Source organism: Ambystoma mexicanum, chromosome 4q (genome assembly GCF_040938575.1).
Source record: "Ambystoma mexicanum isolate Mex_15411 chromosome 4q, UKY_AmexF1_1, whole genome shotgun sequence".
NCBI classification, from domain to species: Eukaryota; Metazoa; Chordata; class Amphibia; order Caudata; family Ambystomatidae; genus Ambystoma; species Ambystoma mexicanum.
In genome coordinates this window covers 120,873,252-120,885,608 of record NC_090928.1, presented here as the reverse complement: position 1 = coordinate 120,885,608, position 12,357 = coordinate 120,873,252, and the positions used below count along the sequence as shown (strand labels likewise).

Genomic DNA, 12,357 nt, shown 5'->3' with positions numbered 1-12,357 from the left:
TATAGGAAATTATCCTGTACGCCTTAATGGGATTGTTCAATCCCCTGATATTACAGTACAGCAGTGTAACCTCCATCAAGCCCCCAGCACCCATTCCGATTATTTTGTCGACAGATAAAATGGAATACCTTTGCCATGCATAGTTCAAGCAACATTACAATAGCAAAAACATTTTTAAAATGCATCCTACTCGATGCACCACACCTGCCTCCCCCAGCACAGCCCCAACTCCTGTGTTGTATGCCCTAAACCAGACCATAACAATTAAACCTAGACATACACAAACTCGCTATCTGGGGTTAGCCGGTTAATGTCCACGCTTGCATCATTACTAACTTGTTGCATAAAAGGCAATGCTGCTATAATTGGACGCAGTATACGGAAGGGTTAGCCATCCACCAATACGCAATGATTACAGTGTCAGATCCACGATAGTTGCTTCAGTGCGGTATCAGAATTTTGCTCTCAGTATATTTAGTGACCTACGGCACTGTTTAAAAAAATGTTTTCGAGTGGATTGTGTCCTCCAACGTGTTCCTCATCTTAGATGTATTCCATCCAGCTTTGCTGCTCTTTGGAAATTTTTTCGGCAGAGGGCGCCGTGCGTCGATGTCATCGAGTCGATGGTCCCTCGAAGGCCTCCGTCGAGGGTGACGTCATTGGATGTATAAGTAGCACGCGCGGCGTCTGTTGGCCTCAGTTCCGTTTTTCCGCAGTTACGCTGCTTCGGACATTCAGCGCGCCTCGAGCTCTGTGAAGAAATATAATATAATAAGAAATATGTCCTCGTCATCGACGCCGACCACGACACCGAGATCGGGTTTCAAGAAATGCAAGTCGTGTGGCTCAAAAATGTCGATCACGGACCCGCACCGCGAGTATTTGTGGTGCCTCGGAGAAGGCCACGACATTGAGGCCTGTTCGAAGTGTCAGGCGATGACGGGGAAGGCCTTGCGAGAAAGTAAAGGAAAGCTACAGGTAGGTTGGAAGGATCGAAAAGCCTCTAGCGTCGAGTCGAGACCCCATGAGGAGAAATCTCCTCGACGCGAAAGCCATCGATCTGGATCCCGAAGCGATTCTCATCGCTCATCGTCTTCGTCAAAAAAAATCGAAGAAACAACGCCACAGGTCTCCCTCCAACTCGTCGTCAGACGAGTCTCCGAAAAAGATTAAATGCCCCACAAAACATTCGTCTTCCGAAGAGTGGGAAGCATTCAGGGTCAAAATGATGGAGGTGTTTGAGAAGGCGAAGCCTCGGTCCGGGCCTTCTTCGGAAGCCGGCCGGGAGCGGCATCGCTCCGACAATCGCGCTCCCTCGAGCCCGGGTGATCGTAAAAGGAAGGATAGGGAACCTTCCAGGACGCCGAGCGATAAACGCTCGAGTCGAGTCGACCGCTCGAGGTCACCGACGCCGTCCGAGACCTATCATACCTCGAAGGGAAAATCATCGAAGACTGCCTCGAAACCCTCGGCGACAAAGGCTCCAGCCAAGCCAGGGAAACCAGAAAAGGAGAAGGAGAAGGAGAAAGTTACAAAACATGTAATTTCTTCAGAGTCTGGTACTACACCTCTTCCTCCTCCTCTCCCAGAGAAGGTTTTCAAGCCTCTCCCTAGGAAGGAGTTTTTCAAATCCTTGACCTCAATTTTTGAGGAACAGGAGAGATCCGATGAGGAAAATGTACCTTTTGGATTGGAATATGGCACCCCAAATGTCCCAGAATGCTTGATCTCAGAGGAAAGCAGAATGAGTGATTTGGTGGCGTCTTTACATAATGCAAGTGGCATTGACACTTCTCCTGAGAATGACTTTGGTAGACCAGATCCAGGAGAGCATGCCAGTCCATCTTACCGTCAGTTAATGACCAGGGTGGTAGATTACTTGGGATGGACTAGACCATCAGCCCAATTCGTCCAAGACGATTTAACAGATATAGTGGACCATGGTCCCACTGAAGACCCAGTACTACCTTTTCATGCAGCCTTACAAAACAGGGTGGGCAAGAATTGGGAAACTCTGGATTCTATTCCTCTGGTAAATAAGTCCCTCGCATCAAAATACCGCCCAGCCAGTAGCGACCCCGGCTATCTGTCAAAACATTCAACTCCCGAGAGTTTGGTCATACAGGCAGCCACAGCTTCCAACAAACTTGCGTACCCGTCTATCCCTGCAGACAGGGACGATAAGCGTGTGGATGGTTGGGCACGGAAGGTATTTTCAGCCGGGAGCATGGCATTAAAATCTGCCAACTCCACATGTGCCTTGGCAAAATTTTCGTACACTCTGTGGGAGTGCATCACAATGGCGGTGGAGCACATAGCAGAAGGGGAAGAAAGGGAAGGTTTCCTAGCCATCGCTAGAGATGGTAAGGAAGCCATGCAGGAATCCCTTCAATCTGGATTGGACACTGCGGATAGTGTAAGCAGGTCCATGGGCACTAGCACGGTAATGCGCAGGTTTGCGTGGTTACGGAAGTCGGGTTTTGCACCAGACGTACAGAGCCGTCTTCTGAACATGCCTTTTGACGGGTCTCACCTTTTTGGCAACAAGGCTGACGAGAGCCTTGAGAGGTTGCAGACCTCAAAAGCAGCGGCAAAATCTTTAGGAGCTGCTATTAGGCAACCTCAGCCTTTTCGTGCACAAGGGGAATCATGGAGGGGACAATCCTATCGTTATTACACCTCATATGAAAAGCTGAGAGGAATGGCCAGTCAAAGGGGCCAAAGAAAGGCCACTCACGGTGGACGAGGAAAACGTGCTAAACCAGCTCCAGCTGCAGCCTCTCTGCCAGCAGCGGCTGCAACATCCGCCACAAAACCACTTTGAGGACTTGCACCACAAAACACCTGTAGGAGGCAGGCTGTCACAGCATCTGCAAGAATGGCGAGCCATTACTTCAGATGTTTGGGCTCTAGAAATAATAGCCCAATAATGCCTTCCTTTTCTAAAGCAACCTCAAAGCAATCCACCGGGGAGACACCCGTTGAAGTCTTCAAACCCGCTCCTACAGCAGGAAGTTCTAACTCTGCTGGAGAAAGGTGCCATAGAACCAGTACCTGCAGCGGAGAGGAACAAGGGAGGGTACTCCCCGTATTTTTTGATCCCCAAAAAGGACGGAGGACTAAGACCCATCTTGGACTTAAGAAACTTGAACAAGTTCCTCAGGAAGGACAAGTTCACGATGGTAACTCTCTCTCAGATCCTTCAGGCCCTTCAACTTCAGGATTGGTTGGTGTCATTGGACCTCCAGGATGCTTATTTTCATGTGCCGATTCATCTCAAACACAGAAAATACCTGAGGTTCGTAGTTGGCGACTTACACTATCAGTTTCGAGTCCTGCCATTCGGGTTGAACTCTACCCCGAGGGTCTTCACCAAGTTAATGGTAGTGGTGGCAGCGCATCTCAGAAGAGGGGGGGGAGTCATGTCTACCCCTACCTGGACGATTGGTTGATCAGAGCGCGTTCTGCCGAACAAGCACTGGATCATCTGAAAGTCACCTGCCACTTCCTCCACAAACTGGGCTTCTCCCTCAATGTCAAGAAGTCACAGATGACACCTTCCCAACAGCTTCAGTACATAGGAGCTGTACTAGACACATCCTTGGGAAAGAGCTCGCCTCCCAAGACGAGGGCCCAAGACATTCTTCAGATGGTTAACAAATTCCAAAATGCCCAAAATCTCCAGGCTTAAGATTTTTTAAGGTTGCTCGGCCTCATGGCATCCTGCATCTTCCTGGTGCCAGAGGCACGCTTGAGGATGAGATCCCTTCAATGGGCTCTAAAGACTCAATGGTCCCAGTTCTTGGGTCAAATGACGGATCTTCTTCAGATTCCGAACAAGGTCAGACAAGACCTTCTATGGTGGACCTGTACAGAGAACATCTTAAAAGGAGAACCTTTTTGGCAACCATGGCTGGAGATCACAGTAGTGACGGACGCCTCACTCCTGGGGTGGGGAGCTCATGCCAACAATTTGACAATCAACGGTTGTTGGTCTCCATCGGAGTCCAAACTACATATCAACCTTTTAGAGCTGAGGGCAATCAGACTAGCGCTGAAGGCCTTCCTGCCATCTGTCAGGGGAAAGAATGTCCTGATAATGACAGACAACACTGTGGCCATGCACTACCTAAACAAAAGAGGAGGTGTGGGGTCACTACCCCTGTGCAGAGAGGCAATGCAGCTCTGGTACTGGGCGATTCAGGAAGGAATCTCTTTAACGGCAATTCATCTAGCCGGGGAAGAGAATATGACGGCAGATGCTCTGAGCAGGCAGAGCACGGTGTCGCACGAATGGGAACTGGCTCAGGAAGTAATTCAAGAGATCTTTGCCCTTTGGGGAATCCCCCAGGTAGACCTATTCGCAACCAGTACCAACCGAAAATGCGAAAGGTATTGCTCAAGGGAATTTCCCCCGAGAGGAGCCCTGGGGGACACGTTCGTGGTGGAGTGGAATTTCCCACTATTGTACGCGTTCCCTCTGATTCCCGTCATTCCTCAGGTCATCAGGAGGCTGAGACGCGTTGGGAACCGCATGATCCTAATTGCCCCAGATTGGGCCAGGAGAGCGTGGTATCCGGACCTTCTAGATATGTCCATCTGTCCTCCAGTACGTCTTCCTCAGAGAGAGAACCTTCTCTCGCAAATGGAAAGTCAGGTTCTCCACCCAGAGGTCAGAACACTCAACCTTCATGCTTGGTATCTGAAAGGCTGGGATACAGGGATTGGAACCTTCCAGATGATGTTATGGAGGTGTTGCCTTCGGCAAGAAGGCCAGCAACAAAGTCTCTATACCGTTGCCGTTGGAAAAAGTTTTGCAACTAGTGCAGGGAAAAGAATGTCGATCCTTTTCTATGTTCTATTCCGGAAGTACTATCTTTCCTTCTGAACTTAGCACATAGAGGTCTGAATATCGGAACAATAAAAGGTTACCTTGCGGCGCTTTCCATTTTCAAGCGCTCATCAGAAGAATGCGCCTACTTCAAAATTCCTTTGATAACACAATTCTTAAAAGGTCTCACTAATGTGTTTCCTCCTCACCTATTTCAAGTACCGATTTGGGATCTAAATTTAGTCCTAAAATTCTTAATGTGTGCCCCTTTTGAGCCTATGCACACGTGTCCATTAAGATTACTAACGTGGAAAACGGCCTTTTTAGTTGCTCTAACATCAGCAAGAAGAGTGAGCGAATTGCAGGCACTGTCTTCTGGGCCACCCTATACTGTGTTCCATAAGGACAGAGTTGTATTGAGGGTTAAACCATCATTTTTACCAAAAGTAATATCTGATTTTCATTTGTCAGAAAATTGTTTTACCCTCATTCTATCCTCCACCGCATCCTTCTAAGGAGGAAGAAAGATTACACAGACTGGATCCAAAAAGAGCTTTAAGCTTTTACATCTCTAGACTTTCTAGGCTTAGAGTGGATAACCAGTTGTTTATAGGCTACACAGGAAGGAAACTGGGTCAATCGGTAACAAAACAGACAATTTCACGTTGGATCGTACTTTGCATTTTAGAATGCTACAGACTAGAATGAAAAAGACCCACCAGAAGGGTTAAGGGCTCATTCCAGCAGAGGCATCGCCTCTTCCACGTCCCTTCAAAGAGGTGTCCCAATAAGATCCATTTGCAAAGCAGCAACTTGGTCTTCACTTCACACCTTCTCAAAATTCTATAGCCTGGATGCTTCCCAGTCTAGGGAGCTCACTTTTGGAAAAGCAGTGCTTTATTCCGCCATCTAAAAGCATTGGTGAAAAAAAAAATAATAATAATCTGACCCCTCCTCCAGAGAAAGTATACAAAATACTGCTTTGGGAGTCTATCTATGATGAGGAATACGTTGGAGGACACAATCCACTCGAAGACCAAGTTACTTACCAACTGGTAACGTTCTTTCGATTGGATGTTCCTCCAACGTATTCCTCATCGCCCTCCCAACCTACCCCTCTGTAGATTTTTCCGGGTTATTGCCATCTCAAATCTAGCAAGGCTGATACCTGTCTGCCGGCACAATCTACACAGTACAAGATCACAGGCAAAAAAGGGGGGAAAAACAGAACTGAGGCCAACGGGCGCCGCGCATGCTACTTATACACCCGATGACGTCACCCTCGACGGAGGCCTTCGAGGGACCATCGACTCGACGAAATCGACGCACAGCGCCCTCTGCTGAAAAAATTTCTGAAGAGCAGCAAAGCTGGATGGAATACATCTAATATGAGGAATACGTTGGAGGAACATCCAATCGAAAGAACGTTACCAGTTGGTAACTAACTTGTTCTTCTTCTTAAATTGAAAACAAAGATTTCCTGGGAACAGCACTGTCTCAGGAGTTTCTTCCCAACCAAAAAGGTTTTCCACTCGTTTTGCACTGTCAAGGAAATGTCCCGATACCGGAAGACTCTGTTGGACCCATAATGCAGCTCATGCACCTCTGGAGCAAATCTCAGTCTCTGTAAGTCAAGATTCTGGCTATGATCAGTCTGAGGGCGCCCCAGGACTAGCCCTCTGCGGCAAAGATCTGTGTGCTCATTCCCTAGTGAAGTGTGGCGTGAGATCAGGGGAGTTCAAAATCTTCTGGAGAGCCTACATAAATCTTTCCATATTCCCTTACTGTTCATTCTCCGGGACCCCCACAATGTGCACATTGTTGCATCTGTAGCACGACTCCAGTTCGTAACATTTTGCTTGAACCTCCTTAAGATTCTTCCCTAGGGCCAGGATAGTTATCTGCATCTTCAGGACGTCGTCTTTGGAATTTCCAATCCTCGCCTCCGCCTCAGTTATGCAGGCACACTTTCTCCAGTTTTGTTTTCAAAGGGTGCAACATGGCATCAATATCATCTAGTTTTGTGCAGATGGATGCAAACGCCTGAAGCATACTGCAGTATATCTGCTTTAGGTCTGTGGTAGGGGCTTCTGTCGCCCCCGAGCTCTCATCCATGTCATCGATTGCCGTTTGTCCAAGGGCTGGTGCCTTGGGAGTAGCCCTAGCGAAGGCGGTGCCCTACTTCTTGCCTTTATTCCTCACCAAGCTGCAATGGGGCACCAATATCCAGGCTTTTATCGAGAGTGGGACGGAGCAGGAGGCAAATGAGGCATTAATGATGTCCGTGATTTGCGGTAGTAGGATGTCTGTGCACTCCTTGATGAGGGCACAGGTCAGATGTCTGCTTTACGCCTGGAAGGTTTGAGACCCTTGAGGAGGTCAGTGACCTCTGGCATCCTGACTGAGTGGAAGCTGAATAGAAGAGTAGACTGCAGGTGCGGATGAGGGCTGGCAGTGGTCTGGGAGGTGGTGTTGATAGCGGTTAGTTTGAGCTGGATCTTGCTCTGTAGCCGGAATGTTTTGTCCATGAGAGCTTTCTGGACATCATTGCACCAGGTATCTTTCTTGGTGACCATGGATGGGGGTGAGATGGGGGACTCTAGTACCCGTAGGATAGTAAATAATTTGTGGGAGTTAGACTTGGCGTTGGAGATACAGATATTTAAATGGATGCTTTGGCCCTTTGGATGGCTTTTTTGTAGGTTCTCACAAGTGTAGAGAAGCAAGATGTGTTTGTTACTGTTGGCAGGTGCGTTTGCTAGTATGTTTTTCGCCCCGCAGGGTGAGGAGCTCAGGGGCGAACCAGGCGTTGGTGATGCTCATTTAGGATGCGTTTTCTGAGAGGGGCGAGTTTGTCAATGGTTGCGTTGAGGGTAGATTTATAGTGGGTGACTAGGCTGACAACGTCAAGATCATTGGGGTGGACAGGTTCTTTTTCAAGCAGTGGCTGGAGAGTGTCTCTGGTGAGGTTGTGGGTGCAGCGAGAGGTGATGGGGGCAGGAGGGGGGTGCAGATGGGAGGTGGCGGGCTGGTCCATGGGTGGGATGGTGAACGTGATGAAGTGATGATCAGACTAGGCGCAAGGCGTTTTGGAGATGATGGTGATATCACAATTGTGGTCAAGTAACCAGTCAAGAGTGCGCACATGAGGGTGTGCAGGCTTCAGAATATTTTGAGTGAAAATAAAGGTGGCGGTGGCACTGTCCAGGGATGTAGTGTCTTTGTCTAGGGAGTCAGCATAGCTGAGGTTGAAACCCCTTGTGCGATGACTTTGGAATTGGTTTTTAGGTTGCTCATGAGTAGTTGTGTGAAGTCATCTTCAAAAGTGGTGGGCGGGCCAGGAGTGCGGTAGACGATATGCATCGTGATCGAGGAGGTGGGCACCAAGGACAGCTTGACTGAAAGCAACTGGCAATTTTGGAGGTTGGTGGATGCTAGGTCACGGATGGCAAGGGTGTCTTTATATATGAGAGCGATCCCGCCATCTTTCTGTGCAATCCGATCATTGTTAAGAATGATGTAGTTGGGTGGAGTGGCAGCGGAGAGAGCAGGGCCAGCAGCATCGTGGAGCCCAGGTCTCAGTGACGCCTAGCAGGTTGAGGTTGTTGGCAACAATAAGGTCTTGGATGTCAGGTGGGTGATAAGTGAGCGTGCATTAATCAGTGCACATAGTATGCTGGTAGTGGGGGTGGCAGGTGGTGGTGATGGAGCGGGTTGTCTCTTGCAACTGGGGTGGAGATGGGCATGTCTGATACTTTGTAACTATGGAATGTGCAAATATCTAATCCTGTAACTTTCACTTTACTCCAACAGCTAACCGGAGCACAAAAAGAAATAACACAAGCAAAGCTCGATCAGGGAAAGTCAAAATCAAAGTGATCGAAATCCCTGATAATGCAACAAATTCTGGAGCTCCTCACTGGCCATTAATTGACCAAAAAACAGAATGTGGTGAAAGTAGTTCAAGCAATCCATCACATTCTGTTTTACATCAGGAAAATGAGCAAGTACAGATTCCAGATAGCTATACTGAATCTGAGAACATTATGAGACATGTAAATCCTCCAGCATACCAACATGATATGCGAAAGGCGACTCGATATTCATGTGCTATATGTAGAAAAAGCTTCAGTGCAAAGCAAAGTGTTGCACGACACCAAAGGACACATACAGGAGAGAGACCTTTTCAGTGCACTATATGCGGGAAAAGCTTCATTCAGAGTGGAGATCTCATTAGACACCAGAGATCACATTCCGGAGAGAGACCTTACCATTGCATTGTTTGTGGAAAGCGCTTCAGCCAAAAGTGGCATCTTGGAACACACCAGAGGATGCATGGACTGTATTCCAAGAAGAAACCCAACTAGGAACTAGCATCCTGAAACAATGCACATAACTTTAAGTAGAGACTACCCCAGTGTACTGAACAGCAGTAAGATATCTGTGTGCAAAGTACTTTGCAAACATCGGAAAATACTGGAAAAGAAATGCATCACTGTTGAATGTGAGCTGTTTTGTCCTGACTTTATCTTTTGAGACGATCGATGTTTACATTCTCCCACATATTGATCGCCATTTTCTACTTTGTGCAACCAATGGAGATGGAAGATTCTATAAAATAGCAGTAAAAGCAATCCGACATCAGAACATTGTTGAATAAAAGACAGAATTGGATCCCGTCATACTTCCATATATGTCAGAAGGTTGTACCCCCCCCCCCCAGAAAAGGAAGTTAACAGTTAATTATTAAATAAACATCTGATGACAGTGATTTCAATTGAATGTTATTTCCTTTCAATGCTTTCATCCAAGACCTTTTACACAAAGCTTAAAAGGGACATAAATGTATATAAATTAAAATAATGCAATGGGATAAAAGAAGGTTAAAACAAGGGACACCTAGACAGTGAAGTGATGAGCCATAACAAATAAAAAAAGGGTTGTATTGCCAAAGTTAATTTCTTCCATTTACTTTTTGTGCAGATTTGTTCATGTTCTGGTTGCTTTGAGCAGTAACTTTGGCAGATGGTATCTGCTTTCTCAGAGTTCTTTTCTCAGAGTTCTTTAGTTTATACATGGCATCAAGAAGTACATCAAGTTTTCGTTAAACTTTTAATTGTCTATGCGTACGCTTTCTAGCTTAGGTTTCATGTTATTTTATGTGAAAACACCGGAGGGAAAGGACCTTTAACTATAATTTTGTAAACCTGTGCAACTAGATAAATGTCCAACTAGATAAATGTCCCTGCACAGACTCTTACTTTCCCTGTGTGTCGGTGTGCTATCCAACTACGTTGGTTCCCAACTGGTCTTTTTTCATTTGTATTGTCGACCCTTGTAACCAATATCTTTAAAAGCAAACTTAAAAGAATTATTCAAAAAAAAAAGCAAGTTGGGAATAAAGGTAAGTGTTACCACCTTCGTCAGAATGGTCAGTTCAAGCATCAGTCATGAACCACCTTGATAGTATGTTCTATTTGCCATTAGCACTGTCCCATAGCGTGATTTCGCCAGCATGGGGTCTGGTGTGGATTCACATGCTCATGAATATTCCCCTTCGTCAGGCTGGGAATTCTCAGTAAAAGAAAAAGCAGTTACACTTCCAAACTGTATTTCTCCTTTAACCCAATCAATGTCCTCTGGGCCATATGCCACCATCTAATGACAGTCCTCTCCCTAAGTCCCTCGTCTGGCAGCCAACTTAATATTTTTACTTCACGCTTCAGTGTTGGGAATCTGCGAGTTTGCTCTCCGAGCTATTTGTACATTTGTTTGAGTTTTTGATGGAAAAAGTTCTATTTTCGTTTCAAAGGGGCCTGCGTGGTCTTTTCTTCATCTGCCGACAGCAGGGAGCCGTTGTCTGTGAAGCTCCGCGCCTGTCAAGGGCAAAGATCGTTGAAGATTCTACAAGGCCTTTGGGCCTTCTTCGTGCCCTCCTGCCATGACGGAGGAGGAGGAGGGGAATGTCCCTCTTCAGGTCCTGCACGAAATGTGGGCCAAAAGCCGCAAGTCGGAAATCCACCGGGTTTGCTCACTGCGGAAGCTGGTCCGAAAGTGGATAGGGTGTGATAAGCAGTGCCAACCGACAATCAAGCTCCTCTTCAAAGAGGAAGTCATCTACCCCGGCTCAACTACGTAGGAAATCCGAGAAGCCGCGGACGGAGGAGAAGGTCGACCAGCCCAAGCAGGCCCAGCCAGCACAGGCTAAGACCTCATTGGTGACTCGGTCGATGACTGCTAGTGCCACGACAGCTAAGGGCGCTGATCTTGCGAGGTTAGCTCCCACGGCTCAGCAGGTATCCCTACCCCCAAGGCGCAACACCGCCATAGTGACTTTGGTAAAGTCTGCAGGCACGCCAGAAGGGGGAAAACCAGCACAGGCCCCGGTTCAAGACCCTCAGGGGGGAAAAGGGAGGGTGGCGAGGAGGCCCTGAAACAGCCCTCTCCGACCATCGCCCAAACCATGGAGGTCTCATACACTGATGACAAAGACCAGGAGTCCTTACATATGGTTCACAAGGACGTTGAACAGGACAGCAGTGACAATGGCGCAGGGCCTACTTTTCCTGTTCTGCCTTCTAAGCCGAGGGACATTTACTTGGATATTCTTTCGATTCTACACACCTTGGTGTCAGAGATCCAGATGAGGATGCCTCTGGCTCCGTTACCTGTGGTCCCCTAGGTTCCTGATCAACCTCCAGTGAAGAAGAGGAAGCGTCATCTGACGCCCCCATTTCAACCACCACCACTGGGTCTCTTCTCCCCCAGCAGACCCAGACACAGGTACAGAGACAGATACGGCCAGGACGATGGATGATAATGAGGATATTGTTGAAGCAGACGGTGAATCGCCACATTTGGATGCATGAAGTGGGTTTGTTCCACTCCATGATCTCAAGAGCCTCTGAGCTATTCCAGCTGGTTCCTGAGGAAACCAAGAAGGAGGGTTTCTTGTACCAGAGGCGCGAGGGCAAGAGGAAGACGATCATGGATGTGCCACTTCTGGACGATGTTTGGGAAGAAAGCCTGGACCTCATGAAGAACCCTTGCACGACTCCAGCCAAAAGGAATAGGCTGCAGAAGAAATATAGTGTCCCGGACTCTGCATCCAAGTACCTGAGGTTGCAGCCATCGCCGGACTTGGTCGGCCAACCCGTCCTTGTCGTCTTCGGTCCCTCCGGACAGCGAGGGGAAAAGGATGGACACCATAGGAAAGAAGGTGATTTACACCGTGGCGTCCTCTATAAAGGCGGCCAACGCACTGGCGATCCTGGCCAGGTACGACAGGCAGTTGTGGTACAAGCTGCACCCAATCTGGAGTTCCTGCCAGATGATAGGAAGATGGAGGCAATAGCTTTCTTCCAGGAAGTGGCAGTGGACGTCGCCGAAAAGACAAAGAGGTCCAGCAAATGGGGAACAGTGTCTGCCTTCGTCACCAAGGTTGTATGAAGGCTACGGGCAGCATTCTGGGCTGTCGAGCCGTTCCTACCGTCTCTGACAGGCAAGGCGGTGAGGATTTTCACGGA

At 47.9% G+C, this 12,357-nt stretch overlaps 1 protein-coding gene across 1 annotated transcript in view; it reads left to right on the top strand.

Moving 5' to 3' along the window:
• LOC138467531 (zinc finger protein 75A-like) overlaps window positions 1-9,602 on the top strand; it is a 359,800-nt gene extending 350,198 nt beyond the window's left edge. The window contains exon 7 of the mRNA XM_069607636.1: window positions 8,645-9,602. Coding sequence (XP_069463737.1) covers window positions 8,645-9,198 — 554 coding nt within the window. The 3' untranslated portion in view covers window positions 9,199-9,602. The remainder of the gene's footprint in view (window positions 1-8,644) is intronic.
• The last annotated feature ends 2,755 nt before the right edge of the window (window positions 9,603-12,357 follow it).